Genomic DNA, 17,351 nt, shown 5'->3' on the forward strand with positions numbered 1-17,351 from the left:
TGAACAGGATCGTTTCTCTTATGACGTGTTTCAAGGACCCTTGAAAGACCTTGATGGATAAGTGAGAAACCTTGTTGTAAAAGAAACAGAAAGACAACGTCTTGTTTGACCAAAATCATTTTCTTTAAATTGACAAACAATAAGCACAACAAGACTTCATATTGTCCATATCTTTCAGTCAACTGAGAGATGGTAAAGATGTAGTCTATTGACAAATACAGATTGCAAAAGCCTTCCCAGTCCCTGCTAACATTCTCATTAAGGATACCCTCAATTTGTGTAGAGATGAGCCTCATAAAGGTTTTGCATTGATTGGATAATAAGAATGTAAGTCCATAGCTGACATTTTCTTAGTAATCTTTTTTTTTAATAAACAAGATCTGAGATTTTTCCATGTCTTTGGACTTATGCCCTTATTTAGATCCATGATAAATCCATCCCTCAATATACTCACAATTTCACCTTTGACATGAGTCTCTTCTATATGTGCTTGATCCTATCTGCCTGTTTTTCTAATCTGTGTTCCCTTTAGTGCCATTTCTACTTTCTCTATAATAACTTCAGGAACTATGATGTCAGAGTCTAAGTCAGTGGTTCCATTATTCTTGATGGAAAAAACAGTTGGCTGCAATAATTTTTTCAAATCTTTTTCATTTTTCTTCTATTTGTTGTCCTCTTTCTCTTGTCATTCCTGAATGCACTTGAAATGCCTTTGCTTATTTGGTTTGCTAAAGCTTTCGTTAGACTATTTTTACCTTCCACTGCTTCTCTGGTCTTTATTAGATAGAATCAATCATAATTGTTTTATGAAATTTTTCTTAATTTTTTGAAAGATTTTTAAGATGAGTTCACATTTTAATCCAATATTGCCTTTAGCAGCCATGTATCTCTGTTAAGTAAGTAAAGTATTTTTGACTAAGGTGGAATGTACCCTGATTTGATTGGGGAGGAGGGACTTATCAAGGTCTTCAGAGAATTTATTTATCTCTCTTTGCTTTGGTTTTCTCATCTGTAAAATGAGGGTGATAATAGCACCTGTCTCCCAGAGTTGCTGTGAGGATCAAATGAGGTATTTATAAAGCATTCCACAAACCTTAAAGTGCTATTTAAATGCTAGCTATTGTTATTAATTTCCATGGCTATTGGACTTAGGATTCAATTTCATTGGTTATTAGATTTCTTCAGGCTTTTTCTACTCACACATATCTAATGAATTATTGTCATAGGTGCTGATAGAATCATAAAAGTGAATAAAATGGTCATGGGTGTGAAATACAGTAGTGATATTACTGGGATAATTTGATTTAAGTATTAATTATAATATATTCCTGCCTTGAGTTTTGCTTTTGTGATTATATTTCTATTGACTAGGAATTATCTTCTCCCGACTTCATAGCCGTCTTCCAAAGATGATATATCCCTCATGTCACAAGTTTCTTCTAATTTCATGCTTTTCCTTGAGTTGCATTACACAAAAAGGTCCTAGCTGTCACCAGGGCACTGCTTATATTTTTCCATTTAGCCTTCCTTTGAAGTGTTTAAAAAAAAAACCCTTCTCCTCCAAAGAGCCTCTGTCCCTGTGGTTGTCATCTTAATTGCTGCCAGAATTCCCAACTCAATTATTACCCAAAATGTCTCCAGTAATCCAATAATCCTCCAGAATCAAGAATTTGAGGTGTACAGTAATAACATGACCACTTGTTCTACTTAATTCAGGACTTGAAATTTTTATGTATCTTTTTCCAATAAAACTATAATTGCAAAGCTCTCATATAAGTTTTTTTTCCCTGTATCCTATGACTTGAACTCAGGTTCTGATCACTTAGTATGCCAGACTAATACAATTTGCAGGTCCACTTGGAAAACTTATTTGGAAAGCTGCTTCAGTTCCTGTGTTGGATTGCTAGAAGAATAACTGCATTTTCCATTCTGCCCCTTCCAAGGGATAGGGATTGAACTGTAGTTCCTTTGTCATAGGAACTCCTGGATAAGGCAGCTCCCTCTACTGATTCAAAGTTGGCACATCTTCTGCAACTTAGAGTCTCAGAGAGTTGCCTAGAACATTAGAAGTTAAGTGACTTTCCCAGGGTCACATAGCTAGTAGGTTTTAGGGGTGAGACTTGAACTCAGCACTTTCTGGTTACATTGTATAAGAACGCTAAACCACTGTATAGTGTAAACATGGGCTCTAAAGTCAACTATGAGCTCCATCTCAAATGTCCTTTAAAAGATTAAGAGTTCCCCCATTAAGGAAAAAAAAATACACCATTCCTCTGGTAACTGAAAGTTTTATCTCTACCAAACCACACTGCCTCCCTCCGCTCTCCAAAACCTCTTCTTCTAACCTTTGTTCCTAAAGCAAGATCTTCTATATGCCTGACCACAGAATGATATCAACATAAATAATTGTCTGAGTTGACATCCTTGTCACATATCCCAGGAGACTTAACCAAAATATTTTGCTTGGGGAGGAGCCAGTCTTCTCAAATCAACAGACACACAAGAAACAATTGCAAAGATTTATTTAGCGGCATTTTGTGCTTGGCACTTAGAAACAGAATTCCGTGCATTGGGCAAATTTTTATACACCTTTTTCTTCATACATATTTTACATACCCTTTTTATTGCCCCTTTTTAATATTCATAATATTGAATTCCCCACTAGGCACATAAATACATTTATCTACAACACCTCAAAATCAAAATCTTAATAATATCTGTATTCTGTTACTTGGGATAATTGCAGTTCCACACCACTTAAATGCTTAGCTTATACCAAGCTGCAATTTTTTTTAATTGTTAAAGGCTATAGGGAGGGGAGGGGTAGAGGGAAGAAATTAAAGAAACTTCAAAATGCAACCATCTATTTGTTCAAAACTGTGCTCTAAGGGAAGAGGCAAGATGAGTTTCTCTGAAATTCTGCTTTCTGAATTTCTGTGAAACTTCACAAATTTTCTATGGCCACTCTGGCATGCAAGGCACTAAATCCAAGTCAGCTGCCTTGGTTCACCTATAGCTGACCAGGTCTCTCTTCATTGCCCCCGATTTCAACAAGATCAGACTGAATTCTCAAAATACTTTCCCACACTCCCACTTCCATTCTCTTTCCCCTTCCCATACTAAGTAAGATGCATGCTTTGAGGAGTCAAACTTCCTCAAGTTGGTGCACCTCTCAATTCTGGAAGAATACCACTGACAGGACCTATGAAGCTAAGATACAGCCCTTCTCCCATCTCCTTTCCCACATGGTGTCCTGGCCAAGAGTATTTGTGTATACAGTGGGAACTGGAGTGTCCCAAAGCAGTCTCTTCCTCAGTAAAATCATGTTTTTGCATCCTGTTGGGGTGTGGGGGCGAGAAACAGTTTCCTTGGTGAATTAAATTCTCACCACTGTTCACACATCCTCATTCTCTTTCTCTTTTTCACTTTTTTCTTTCTTTCTTTCTCTCTTTCAATTCCTTTCACTCTCTACTATCACATCAGTGGCACCACTGAATTTTCAGAACAATAGCTAATCAGCTGGAAGGAGCCAAAATCAGAAGGGCACCTTCCTTCAGGAAGTAAAGTCCAATTGTGGCTCTGATGTTCATCTACCCCTCGTCGATGGGGAGTGGTTTCAGAAGGTCTGGTTCACTCCAGAAACAGGTGGGGTCCTGGGGAGTAGGAGTCAAGGGTAGCCTTCCCAGACCATGTAGCTTTGTAAAAAGACCAGTCCTTGGAGAGGTCCCCACTCTGGGCCTCCCTTCATGAAGAGCTCATCCTACTTGTGAATGAGTGTTAAATGTATGTGTGTGTATGTGTGTTTGTATGTGTTTATATATATGTATATATGTATGTATAGGTATGTATATATGTATATATATATACGCATGTTTCATTGGCTGTTACACTCTAGTCTCTCTCTTATATTAATATAAAATGATTGTCCCATCTTTCCAAAGGCCACTTAGGGTTAGAGGTTAGACACTGGATAACAAGGCTAAGTCTTTGGATATTGTGAGCATGGGCCAAGAAGTCAGATGTAAGTTCCATCTCAAGTGTCCTGTGAGAGCTTGGGAGCGTCTCTTTGTTGTTGGGGTTGTTTATTCTCACCCCACCCGTTCAGAAGAAAAAAAATATGCAGTTCCACTATTCATTAAAAGGCTTTGAGCTCCTGATAATGAGGATGCCTTCATGGAAACAGTGGAGGGTCTTTGGTGATGATGGTAAGATTCCCTATTAAACCATATGCACAGACATCTGGGAGGAGGAAGAGCCGGGAACAGACCCATACTGCCGGCTGTCACAGGTGTTAGCTGTCTGCTGATTGGCGGAAGAGGGGCTGATCATATGCATGCCATGTTCCATCCCTGTGGGCAGATACTGCCTCTCACCAAAGGCCCCGTTGGAGGGAGATGAACAGAGTAAAGTGCTTTGGGAGGTGGTCAGTTTCTCTGGGCTCGCAGCTAGCCTTGGGGAGGTGGGGAAGTTGTAACCATAGAGGTTGTAAGGGTTGTGAAGGGAGAAGGCATTGTAGGAGCTCTGCTGCATGTGGCTGCCACCGAACACATGTGGGGAAGAAGAGGTGGAGGCCGGGTTGCCTGCCTGCATGACATATTGAAATTGGGAGGCAGGGAAAGAACCCAGCTGGCTCCCATAGGCTTCCATCTTGCCATTGCTGGGCAACGAAGGAGGAGTTGGTATTCCTGAGATCAGGGATGGAGTCCTCTGAGGCATGAAGGTTTCCGAGGACTGGCTGGCTGAGGCTGTACCACTCTGCAAACGGTTGTAGCTACTGTCGCTCAGGCCCGGGTAACTCTGCAAGGCAGCCATGTTGCTCCTGGCACAGGGCGGATAATCGGAGAGGTTTAAGTTGCACAGCTGGCTCTCCCGGCAGCCCACATTGAAAGTGTTGGGGGCCAGGTGAAAGGTGGGAGGAGAACAGGATGGAGACAGGAGATGAGAAGAGGCAGAAGGGGACGGAGTTCCGGTACTAGAGGTGGTTGGGGAGGTGCCCGTGCTGCCCCCTGAAAGACAGAATGGAATACAAACATCATCTCAGTGGAGGACTTTATTATAAGCCAAGAAGACTTAGAAGAAGACAACCATCCCCATTTCTAGAGTGCTTTACAACCTCAAGGAATATGAGTTCTACATTTAACAGACCAGGAAACTGAGGTTCAGAGAGTTGAAGCTATGGGATCATAAATCCAGAGTTGGAGGGGCCCTCAAAGTTCATCTAATCCAACTCTTTCATTTTATAAGTAAAGATGGCAAGGCCCAGAGAGGTTGTGACTTGACCCCTTCGCCCTCCCCACGTCCCAGTTTTCTTTATCATGTTGTCTTCTCCCAATATGTTCTAAGTTCCTTGAGGGAAGATATTTTCTTTTTCTTATTTTTATCCCCAGCACTTAGTTCTTGACACATAGTAAGCACTTAATAAATGTTTATTGAACTGAATTGAATTGCCCGACATTACAGCACAAATAGTTTCAAATCCAGGTCTTAAACTGTTGTCTTCTCATTACAAGTCTAGCACAGTTTCCGCCAAACCAGCAGCAGAACTTTTGGGACGTGGGGGAAAGCAGCATCGAGGGTGCTCTCAGATCAACTTTTTAAGACAAATTCAGCTGAGAAAGGAAGAGATTCCAGCATCCAAGTCCCTATTGAGAGAAAAACTCTAAGATACTAGTCAACACAAGGGAAAAACAGAGATCCTGGACCTGTGACTCCTATGACCTTAGGTCTTCAGACACAACAAGACACCTTCCTGAAGCCGAGGAAGTGGGAGCAAGTTGTGGGTGGAAAAGAAAAAAAATCCTGTGAAAAACTCCAAGATATCTACATTTGTTTTTGACAACTTTTACTTTTAGATTTCTGGGTTACTAGGAACTGTCAAAGGATACCCAACTCCCCCAGCTCAAGCCTGACTATAGTTACAGTGTCTAAGGCTGAAAAGGCTTTCCCTCTTCCAATCTTTTGGAGATGGTGCCTTTGACTAAGGTCTTCTGAAAGATATATGGATGACTGCTCCTGTGATATAGAAGGTGTTTGAAAATAGAAGGAATATCTTCATTGTTTAGTTCTTGAAGGAGAAAGAAAATTGATTAGCTAATTCCTTCTCTTAAAACATTTTTTAAAATTATCTTAGAGTTTTCAGGTGTCTGTCAATGAATAACCATTTATTAAGTACCTACTTTGTGTTGGGCACTGTGCTTTGACCTGCTCTGCTTCCCACTTGGGCCAGTTTGCCTCTCTTAGGCAGCCCATTTTGCTCTCCTCCCCACCCACATCCTCCCTCAGAGGCTCACCACATTGACAACAGACTTAAGGGGGATATCCAATCAGCTTTAGCCCTAGGGCAGTTGAGAACTCCAGAGGTCAAGTGATCCACAGGCCTTGGCCTCCCCCAGTTGCATGGATTATACATGTATGTATCATCACACATGGCTACAGTCCAGTTCTGAAGAAGTCCTAGTCTAAGGCACATTAATACATAGTCAGTGGAGTTATGAACTGGTGCCACGATTCTGGAAATCAATTTGGGACTATACTAAAAAAAAATCACTAAACTTTGCAGATTCTCTGACCCAGGCATACTCTAGTTAGATGTCAAGGAAGTTAAAAAGAGAAAGGTATATCTATAAAAAGTGATTGCAGTACCTTTTGTGGGAACAAAGAACTGTAAGGAAAGTGGGTGCCCTTCAAAAGTAATGAAATATCATTTCACCACAAGAAATGACAAATGTGAAGAAACAGGCATTAGACCTTTGATTTCCTTGGTATAGTTATGTGTATTCATCCTTCGTTGCCAAAGAAGACCATGCCATCAGAGAAATAATGACTTAACTTTGCACTTAACTTTGTTTTGAGTAAGGGAGGGCTGTGCAGGTCACCAGTCTCACTGCTCCTCCACAGCCATCTGAATCTAGTGACTAGATATGCATTAGAATGACTGGAGATGGCCCAGGATGAGACAATTGGGGTTAAGTGACTTTCCCAAGGTCACACAGCTAGTGAGTGCCAAGTGTCTGAGGTGAGATTTGAACTCAGGTCCTCCAGACTCCTGCACTGGTGCTCTATCCACTGCACCATCTAGCTGCCCCTACTGGTATAGGTAACCCCCAGATGAAGAAACTCCTTCAACTGGCAAGTAATCTAGTGTAGCTGTGTTATACAGTGTGTAGAGGAGAGTAAAGTATGAGGATAGAAAGCTAAGAAGAGCTTTAAATGCCTTTCACATAAAGCACTCCCTTCAGCAAATTCCCTTGCCCAAGACTGGTGACCTTCAGGGCAGGGTTTGGACTTTCCCAGAGTTGCCAAGACTTATATTTCCCAAAGGAGGAATCTTGGAACCCTTTGGGGTCAACCTTAGCTTATGCTGGGATTCCTAGAATCAGAAATTCTACAGGAGAAGGGAGAGGGAAGGAGTAAATGAGAAATAGAATGGAACGAGAGTAAGTAATGGTGGAAATGGGCAGAGAAATGATGAAAAAATTGTTAAATAAAAGTCTTAAGGAACCAAGAAATCAGGGTATTGGAAGTCAAATACCCAAAGGTACTCCAAAAAGTAAATATCCTAAGAGAATCCTTGGCAAACAACAATTTAAAATATATCTAATGATCTGAAAGTTCTCCCCAATAAGACTGTGTAAACTATTTGAAGAGAGAGACCATCTTTTGCCCTTTCTTTGTAGCCCCAGTTTAGCTCAGCACCTGGCACATAGTAGGCACTTACTAAATGTTAGTTGACTCACTGTGACCCAGAATAAAGCACACATTTGATTCTTTTTATAGGTTTTGCTATCATTATGTCAGATGTAGAGTTTCAGAATTGGACTAGAGATATTAGAGGTCAACCAAATTAACCCTTTCATTTTATAGTTAAGGAAACTGGAGGTCAAAAAGGTTAAGTGACTTGTCCAAGGAAATATAGCTCATTTCTTGAAGAGGGGGAATAGGAATATAGGACTCCTGATTCCCAGACAAATGTTTTTTCCACTGCACCAACCTAACACAAAACTAGTGCATTCTTTTTAATCAAAATGATTCCCAATACAGATTTCCAAGCAACATCTTCCAAACAGGGCAGACTTCAACTATAGGTCAAGTGGGTCTTCACCAACACCATTATGGTGTATTTCAGAGACTTCTGAAAAGCTTTACTTCAATTTTTTAAAATCTCTCATTTGCTAGTTTATACTTATCATTTCAGAATAAAATCTTTATTTCTGTCACTTCTGAAAGGATTTAAAATGTAAATGATTCTCAGGGAGATCATACATTGAAATTCGCACTAAGATGGAAATGACTGATACCAAGTCATTTCCTGACAGCAGATTTTTACTTGAGTAGGGGACTGGGAGATAAGCCACCTTTGCACCTGAGATAGAAGAGAAAGGGGCTCAAAAAGGGGTCTGTCTCACTTTGTCACTTCCACAGTTTTGTCTAGGGTCAGCCCCGCTCATAGCATCTTAAATGAAATCCAGCAACTCCCTCCCTGCCTGTGTTGGGCCTGACCCCTATTTGAGAGGCTTTCTTTCTATTTCCCACATGTTCCCATGAAAAGGAAGCTATGCTGAATTCTACGAGCTTAGATAAAATAAGTGATGTGACACGGAATGGAGAAATTTGACTCCAGTTGTAGAGAGATTTGCGTTTTACAGGAATATTTATCTAGTCTCCTTTCTTTGTGAGCATTGTCCTGTTCTCCATGGGCTGGTGGTTACATAGCCCCAGAGGGGACCACCTGTTCAGCACGCTGTACTGTCCTGTTACAAATACACTCCATCATCCTCAGGGCTTAGGCCTACAGCAGGAAGTGTGATGTGGAACAGAGAATTTTTTTACAACTTTGAAATGGTTTTCTTGGATGGCTCACGGAGGAGGGAATGGTACTGATTTAAAGTCCAAGTCAGTTACACTCAAAAGGAGAAAAAAAAAGATTGGGGGTAGGGGGGTGGGCAGGGGTCGAGGCATTAACAAGTTACAGTGTTCTCTGCAGACCAGATGAGAAGCACACTTTAAGAAGGTTTTCACTGCCCTGGGCTTTTAAATAGCACTGACTTGAAATGAGTTTTTGTGGCCCCTGGAGCTGCAAGACGTGAGAAATACTGGAAATGGATCAGCAGAAGTTGGATATGGGCAAACCAGTCCAGGAAATGCTAAAGTTGTTTCCATCCATTTTGCTTTTTATCATGCAGTTTTCCTATGCCCAGGGGAGACATTCATTTTCTTCTCTGTTCTCATTAAGGGCTAGGCTTGATAGGCCTTAATTTTTCTGAGGTGGAAACTGAGATAACAAAAAATCAATATCATTTTAAATTCTCAAAACATGTCAACCATAAAGTAAAATTAGAAAAGTAGATTAGTCAAAAAGATGCTTTTAAAAACGAAAACAATTACAGAGGAGAAATGTAGTGTGTTATAGTGGATAAAGAGTTGACTTTATAATCCAGAAGATCTCATTCCTATGACTGACAAATTATTTAACCTTTTAGTGCTTCTGGTCAATTGCTAAGATTACAAGCTGCTGAGAGGAGATGACATGTATTAGGAATAATAATAACTTATATATATATGTATAGCACTTACTTTGTGCTAAGTGCTTTATAATTATTTCATTTGATCCTCAGAACAATCCTAAAGGTAGGTGCTATAATTATCTCCATTTTACAGATGAAGAACTAAGGCAAACAGAGGTTAAATGACTTGCCCAGGGTCACACAGCTAGCAAATGTCTGAGGCTGGATTTGAACTCAGGTCTTCCTGATTTGAGACTGAACCACCTACCATAATGGTAGATGGAGTTCATCACTAGAAGTTCCTTACACCAGTAGTGTCAAACTTAAATAGAAAGGGGGAACCACTACATATTGGTTTTGTTTTAAAATATGATATTATTGATATTTTATTATATTTTTAATCTATTTTGCTCATTATTTCCCAATTACATTTTAATCTGGTTTGGCAGCACTTGGGGTGTGTTGTGCATGTGTTTGATACCTCTGCCCTATACCAAGGAATCTGCAGGTTGAATATTATGAAAAGGTGGGAGAGTAGACGATGACCCATTCTCATTTTTTAACCTTCAACACATGTGTTGCCCTGCAAGGGTAGAAGCTGAAAATCTTTCTTCTGAAGGTAACTTAAACCAGCATGGGCAGGAAAGCATCCCTGAGCTCAGCATGAAAGGAGACAGCTCCAACTTTAAGGGGGAAAAGAATGTACAGCTTGGTCTCCAGCTCTACTCTCCCTGCCTCCCAACTCTCCTGTCTGGATTTTTCCCCTTTTTCAGCATAGTGTCACTTCCTTACTCCCTTGGGATGCAGGTTCTTAATCTGTCCACAAGAGAGACAGAAAGTAGTACAGAAAGTAGAAATAGATTTCCTTTTGTACAGCAGTAAAGTGTTATTAGCAGTTGAGCGATTTAGGGGGAGGTACCCAGGATCCAAACAGGATCATAGACCTAGGGTTGGAAGAGACCTCAGAATGTTAGCTCCTAATAGAAAAGATCCCATAATGCAGTGGTTAGCTACAATGGTGTTGATGGAGATAGGCATCTTAGTCCATCTGGGCATTCCCCAAAGACCTATGAATAATTCTGTCCAATGTAACAACTGGTAGATGCCAAGACATGTTAGAGGTTGAAGTAGTGTTGCTTCTTGGTGACCCATGCTCTACTGGGCATGAACTGGCTAAGACATCATTGACATCATAATAACTAACTTGACAATAATAATACAATTGATGCTCATATAGTACTTTACAAACATTGACCCTTTTTTCTCACAATAGCTTAGGAGGTAGGAACCATTATTGTTATTATCCCCATTTTACAGATGAGGAAACTGAGGCTTAGAGGGTTTAAGTGACTTGGCCATAGTCACATAGCTAGCTACTTTCAGGTAGGATTTGGACATAGTTCTTCCTGACTCCACATTCCATGTTCTAGCCACTGCACCATCTAGCTGCCAATAGCTCTTTAAGTTTTGTAGTTTGTTTTTTCATATATTCCTCATATCAACTCTGTGAAGGGAAATGGTACAGATGTTGGTTTCTCTAATTTATGGATAAGAGTTTTTTTGGAGGGGAATTTTAGGAGAGCTCAGGTGAGTCCCTGCCTTTTCTCTGCCATCTTGGCTCTCCATTTTATGGATGAAGAAACTGAATCTGAATAAAGTTATGTGATTTGTCTTGGACAGATAACTAGTAAATATCTGAGAGAAATTGGCAGGATTCGAACCAAGGTCATCATGACATCAAATCTATTGCACTACCCATTAAGCCACACCACCCAACCTCTACTCCCAAAGCCTAAAGCAACAACGAAACTACTCTGGATTACTTACCCACCCACCCCACCACCCCAAAGAATTACTGTGGCTCCTGAATGGCTTCATAGAAGCCTCACGAATCCATTCTTTTCCCAGTCTCAAGGCTCTCTGGTCTCAGTTTTCTCATCTGTAAAAGGCAACAGTTGGATCTCTAAGATCCCTTCATCTCTGTGTGTGATTCTAGGTACAGTACAAAATTATAGGTTTATTGTTTCTAGAGTCCTCTTTCCCTTCTTTCTTTTCTCCTTCCCCAAAGATTCTGATTTACTTTGGAAAGAGGCAAGGAATAGAGGAAATCAGAATGTCCTGGAAATTCCACTCCCAGTAGATTAGAATCCCCAGAAACCCCAAACCAACTCCTAGCTCCTTCTGAGCTTCCCTTAATCTTATTTCAGCAGCATACTGAAATGAGATGAACATTAAAAATTCATATACAGTATTAACTTGCTCATATATTCAGGGCTAACAACGAAAATAATCAAAAGGAGCATTCATAATGGTCATCTTGTAAGAAGACAGTAATCCAGAATAATACAAGCATCCCATGAAGTCAAGCTAAATGTGTCTGTGAAAATCCGAAATGCCAAACCTGCTGACTTTTGCGTCTTTAAATTGATCACTTCCAGATTGCATTATGGAAGTTTTCACATAAAGTTTCCTTTTGTTTCTCTTTATTTTCAGATTGAAAAAGAGCAAGGAAAAAGTGGGGGAAAACTCCATCTGGACTGGTAGGGAATAAATTTCCATGTAATTATGTGATCCCATGAGCCAGATACTCTTCTTGTATAACTTGATGGCAACTGTCCCTGAGGAGTGCTGACTCACTAGACGCCCTTGAGAAGCCCTTCTTGGGGGGTTATTTAAACAGGTAAAAGGTAAAATGTACTCTGTGTTCTAAAGACTTATTAACTGATTCATTCATTCTGTAAAGGTCAACTTGAAACAACTCTGTAGAGAAATCAGGTGAATGAAGTAGAGATGTTTAGAGGAGAAGGGTTAGAGAGAATATTATTGATGTCTTCAAGTATTTAAAAAGGTTCCCATGAGACAGAGAAATTACATTTGTTTTGATTAGATCTAAAAGGCACAACCAGAAGAAATTGTTGGAATATGCAGAACGGAAGATTTCAAGAAAACTTTCTGACAATTAGAGTTATCTAAAAATGGAATGTACTTTTAGAGTGCGTGAGGGTGAGGATGAGTTCCCCATCAACGGTGGTCTTCAAGCAGAAGATGGATGATCCTTTGTGAATGACATTTTCTATGAAATTCCTACTCAGATTGCATTGGCCAAGATGGGTTTGGGAGTCCCTTCCAACTCTGAGATAATATTATTCTCAGAGTTATTAAGGGCCTATTGTTCCCATGCAATGATGGAGGCAGAAGCTGACTCCAAAAATATTAATAAGCATAATCCTGTGCTGCTCAACCAAGAAATCTTATATTTCTCATAAAGTGAATGTGAAATTCTATACTACTGATGGGAATAGTGTAGTTTCATGCTTTGAAAAACTAGCTATAAGAACTCTCTTTCCCACTAAATTCAAGTATTTAAATGTTTCAGGCTCTTTAAAAAAATTGAATTTATAAGAGCTGTACTTACTTACATGTAGATTAGCTATATTATAGATGATTTCTCCTTCTGCCTATCTACAAAATCTGGAGACCTTCTCTCACTGCCACGCAGCTGGTTTCTCCACCCACTGCATTTCTCTGTAGTTTTGTTCACCTCATTCTTCAATTCCCATCTGCTACCTCATAAAATCACAGCTTTCTCTAATATGGGTTTTATTGTCTCCATTGCCACGCTCTAATATTTGCAGTTATCTAACTGAGAGAAGGAGAAAAAGGAGGTGAATTGTAATGATATTCCTAAGACTTTCTCCAACCCCTTGACCAATATCAGCCAAGTTAACCACTATGGCCACCACCCCACATATATACATCCATCACTTATGAGAAATGTGTTTGTTAATCAAGAAAAAACGTGTTTTATAGAAGTCATGGCATGAATAAAAAAATAATAGTTTTGTTCTTTGACAACTGTGTGAGAGTTCATTGAGATATTATATTGGTATAGATTACATATATTACAGAAGGCATGGACATCACAAAGCTTCTAGGCAAAATAAATCAATGCAGCTAGAATTGAAAGAAAGGAGAGGGAGGAATCCTTACTTTAACTATCAATGATAAAAGTGAATTGCTACAAACTTAAGTCAGTCTTTAAGAGAACTTTTCAAAGACATGATCAAATGTTTGCAAAGGAAAATGCACCTATCAACAACCATCTTAAAAATTTGTTCAAAAAGTCAAAAAAATCAAAATCAAAACAACTGAGATATCACTTCATACCATCAAAGCATTAAATTGCCAAATATGGAAAATTCAGCAGTGGAACTGTAGGAAAAGAGCCCACTAATCCTCTGTTGGCAGAGCATCGAATTGGTCCTAGCAATTCTGGCAAACAATTTGAAATTATGCAAGAAAATTTACTAAGTTGTACATATCCTGTGACCCAACAATCCCACTACTGGGTTTTATGCTTTGAGGAAGTTAATTACAGTAAGAAAAGACCCAAATGCACAAAACTATTCATAATGGCATTATTTTAATAACAAAAAGCTGAAACAAAATATGTTTTCAATGATTGGGAAATGGATGAACAAATTGTGACATACAAATGCAATGGAATAATGAGAATGCCAGATATGGGGATTTCAGAAAAACATGAAAATATATAAAAAGATGTAGGATGAATATAGTCAAAAGACCAGTCTCTACAATGACTACAACAGTGTAAATGAATTAAAAACCAAAAGGCAACAAAACTCAGGTCAAGATAATAGACAATGTAGGACCCAAATTATTAATCGTTAAAGCATATACTACTTCTATCTATTAACAACAAGTAAACTACAAAAGGGGAAATGGTATGCTATCAATTGAAATTAGTCTGTAATGTGGTTTTGCTTAACTGTTTGTGGGCAGTTTGAGTACTTGTCGGGTAGTGTCTGTTGTATTAAAACAAATGTATCCATAAAAATTTGTTTAAGAAAATTTTGCTTATCCAACAAAATTATTATCTCCATACTTCGCCTCCATTTCCTTACCATTACCCTTCCTACCTTGGAGAAAACTCCACCGCAAGGCCCCAAATTTGAACCAAAAGGTCCCCAAATTGGTGACTCTCTTGCCCCGATTAACATTTCAAGAGGAGACCTAGCTCAACCCACTTTCTGGACTTCTTTGTCACCTCATCAGCCACCCTGCGTCCATCCAGGCAATCCATTAGAATGTAAGACCCTTGAGGGTAGGGACTGGGGGTGAGATAGATGATAGAATAAAGCTCTTTGTAAATCTTAAAGCACTGTATAAATGCCTATCATCATCATTATCATCACTATTACATCACCAGACTGGTGACAATTTCATTTTCTAAGCCTTTTACTTCAGTAATACAGGGGGTATGTTGGTAAATGTTTAACAACCAGGCTCTCTGGGGGAAAACACACACACACACATACACACACACACACACACGCACACACACCTTTAAGGTTAATCTGCTTCACTAGTACTTCCTAAAATTGAGACAATCAACAGAATAAAAAGTCAAGCCACAATTTATAGCTTTGTTATTTCCAAGGGGTAAATGGTCATAATGAAAAAATGTAACAATTGACTCTCCTTCTGGCTTGCATATTCCTAGTAGGAAAAGGACTATCTTATTGGCTTATACTATTATTATATTTATTTTATTTTTAAATATTATTAATTTATTACTATATTATATTAATTATATTAGTTTATATTACAGTATATTAGCTTATATTACATTAGCTTATACTATGTTAACATATTATTTTAAATTAGCTTATATTATTGGCCTCCAGTGGTTAGCACAATATCTTATTAAGTTCTTAATAAATGCTCTATCTATCTATCTTTCAATAAATGTTAGGGACTGAATGGAGGCCATTTAGAGTGTAAGCAGAGAAAGAAGTAAATGCAGTCATGTGAATTCACTATTCCAATTCACCAATGGCCAGTTTCAATTGTTAGGAAGTCAGGAAAAGTTTCCTAATGATTGGTGATGTACAAAATTGGAATGGGCTACTTCAAGAATTGAAAAGGGGGATGCCTGTTTAGATATGGGTTAGAATAGATAGACTTTGGGGTCTCTTCCATCGTTGAGGCTGTTGTTTTTCTTACAGACTACCTCTCTCATTATTTGACCTCTGTCTCCAGTACTCATATACTGCTGTAGTCGTGAGGAAGAACCCAAAGGTTAAACAGTTTTATGCAAAAACGGCCCTATTACATGCCTCCAACCTCCAAGACATTGTGATTAGTACTAGAATTGACCACCATTTTACATTGTCTGTGCATTGGTCTTGTCAATTAGAAGAGTTTGTTTAACAATATTTTTTTCTCCTAAATGACAGAACATCTCTTTTTCCTTACTATAGACCTAAGGCATGGGGAATACCTGCTCTGTCAGACAGGTAGGTATTGGAGGGGATAGAACAATAGAACATTTGACCAGGAGTCAATTCAAACCTAGTCTCAATCACTTAGCTATGGCAAACTTGGGCAAGCACTTAACCTCTGTCTCTCTCAGTTTCCTCATCTGTAATATGGGGATAATAATTGCACCTTCCCAGGGTTTTTGTGAGGGTCAAGTGAAATAATCTTTATAAAGTACTTGGTGAACCTCAAAGCATGAATCAATACTATTATCATTACTTTTCCTTTTATTTAGAAGAAACTATAACAGAGATGAGTCAATCAGCTCATCTCCAGTTAGACAGTGGCTGAAGTGCGCTAAAGGCAAATACCCTGGCCAACAGTGCAGTGCAACTTCTTCCAGAGGACCTCATCTTACATACCATGTACTAAAGCTTCTGTTTTCATGGAGGAGCATATCAACTCTTTCTGAAGACACTTTGTATGTGAGTTAATGATACAAAACATTCTGTCAACTCTTTAAAAAGGAAAATATATATATATATTCATCTCTCAATTTTTCAGCTCAAAACTATCTAAGCAGTCATCAATTAAAAAAAAACATTTCCCACATATTTAATGAATAAAAATTATCTACTTGATTCTTCAGATTTTTAACTAAAAACCATTAATGACAATTTCCATTTCAATCAACAATGAATCAATAAGCGTTTGGCACTTATATCCCCAGATCTGCCTTTTTCAGGCTAAATAGCTCCAGTTTCTTTCACAAGAAAGTCATCTGTCTGTCACCAAAATACTTGGGGCCATTGAATTTTAAACCCCTAGGCTTATTCTTGTCACCAATGTCAGATGATAGAAGATCCTAAGAATTTTTGACCTTCTGTTGTTAACAGGACTGAGACTGAAAGTCAAAATGGTCCTGGGTCCTCTCTGTGGCTCCAGACCAACTCAATGATTCCATAGGTTCTTGACTTTTTCCTTAACCTATCCCCTGAGCATACATACCATATTTGCATATTTGCAAATTGTATTTCATATTCCATATTCCATATTTGCAAGTTCTTTCTGCATTCCCTTCACAATAAACATTTCTGTCCATTGTTGCTTCCATAAGGGAAAATGACCCTATCTTAACATAGAAAGAAAGGTGAATCTATCCCCTTCAACACTGGCACATGAAGTTGTGTCTACACTATGGCAGCATCTGAATTAAAAACAAAAAACATTGCTTATTTTTCCCCAGGGATATTTCCAAATATTCAGATAATTGGTGCCAGCAAAGCAAAACATCTGGATAGCTGAATATTTCCATGTTTATCCAAATGTCCAGTATTGTATAGACACAACTCCACTAAGAAGAAATTGTTAAGCAACCAATTTGCCATTGATGTTTCCAGTAGACAACCACTCCTCCTCCTTGCTTTTGGAGAGACACAAAACAATTCCATACAGAAGAGTAGAGTCTCTTTCCTCTCTTTTATGAGTGATATTGCCCAGAGTTACTGGAACCCTTAGGCTTTAGGGAGGAGGGATGAGATTACTGCTGATTTTACGTCCTTCGTT

General features: G+C 38.9%; 1 protein-coding gene across 1 annotated transcript in view; it reads right to left on the reverse strand.

Annotated features, from left to right (window-relative positions):
• Positions 1-2,505: 2,505 nt before the first annotated feature.
• Positions 2,506-17,351, reverse strand: part of TBX15 (T-box transcription factor 15) — a 145,425-nt gene continuing 130,579 nt past the window's right edge. The window contains exon 8 of the mRNA XM_072644516.1: positions 2,506-5,006. Within this exon, the coding sequence (XP_072500617.1) occupies positions 4,219-5,006 (788 nt within the window). The 3' untranslated portion in view covers positions 2,506-4,218. The remainder of the gene's footprint in view (positions 5,007-17,351) is intronic.

The sequence above is a fragment of the Notamacropus eugenii genome, chromosome 2 (genome assembly GCF_028372415.1).
Source record: "Notamacropus eugenii isolate mMacEug1 chromosome 2, mMacEug1.pri_v2, whole genome shotgun sequence".
Classification (NCBI taxonomy): domain Eukaryota; kingdom Metazoa; phylum Chordata; class Mammalia; order Diprotodontia; family Macropodidae; genus Notamacropus; species Notamacropus eugenii.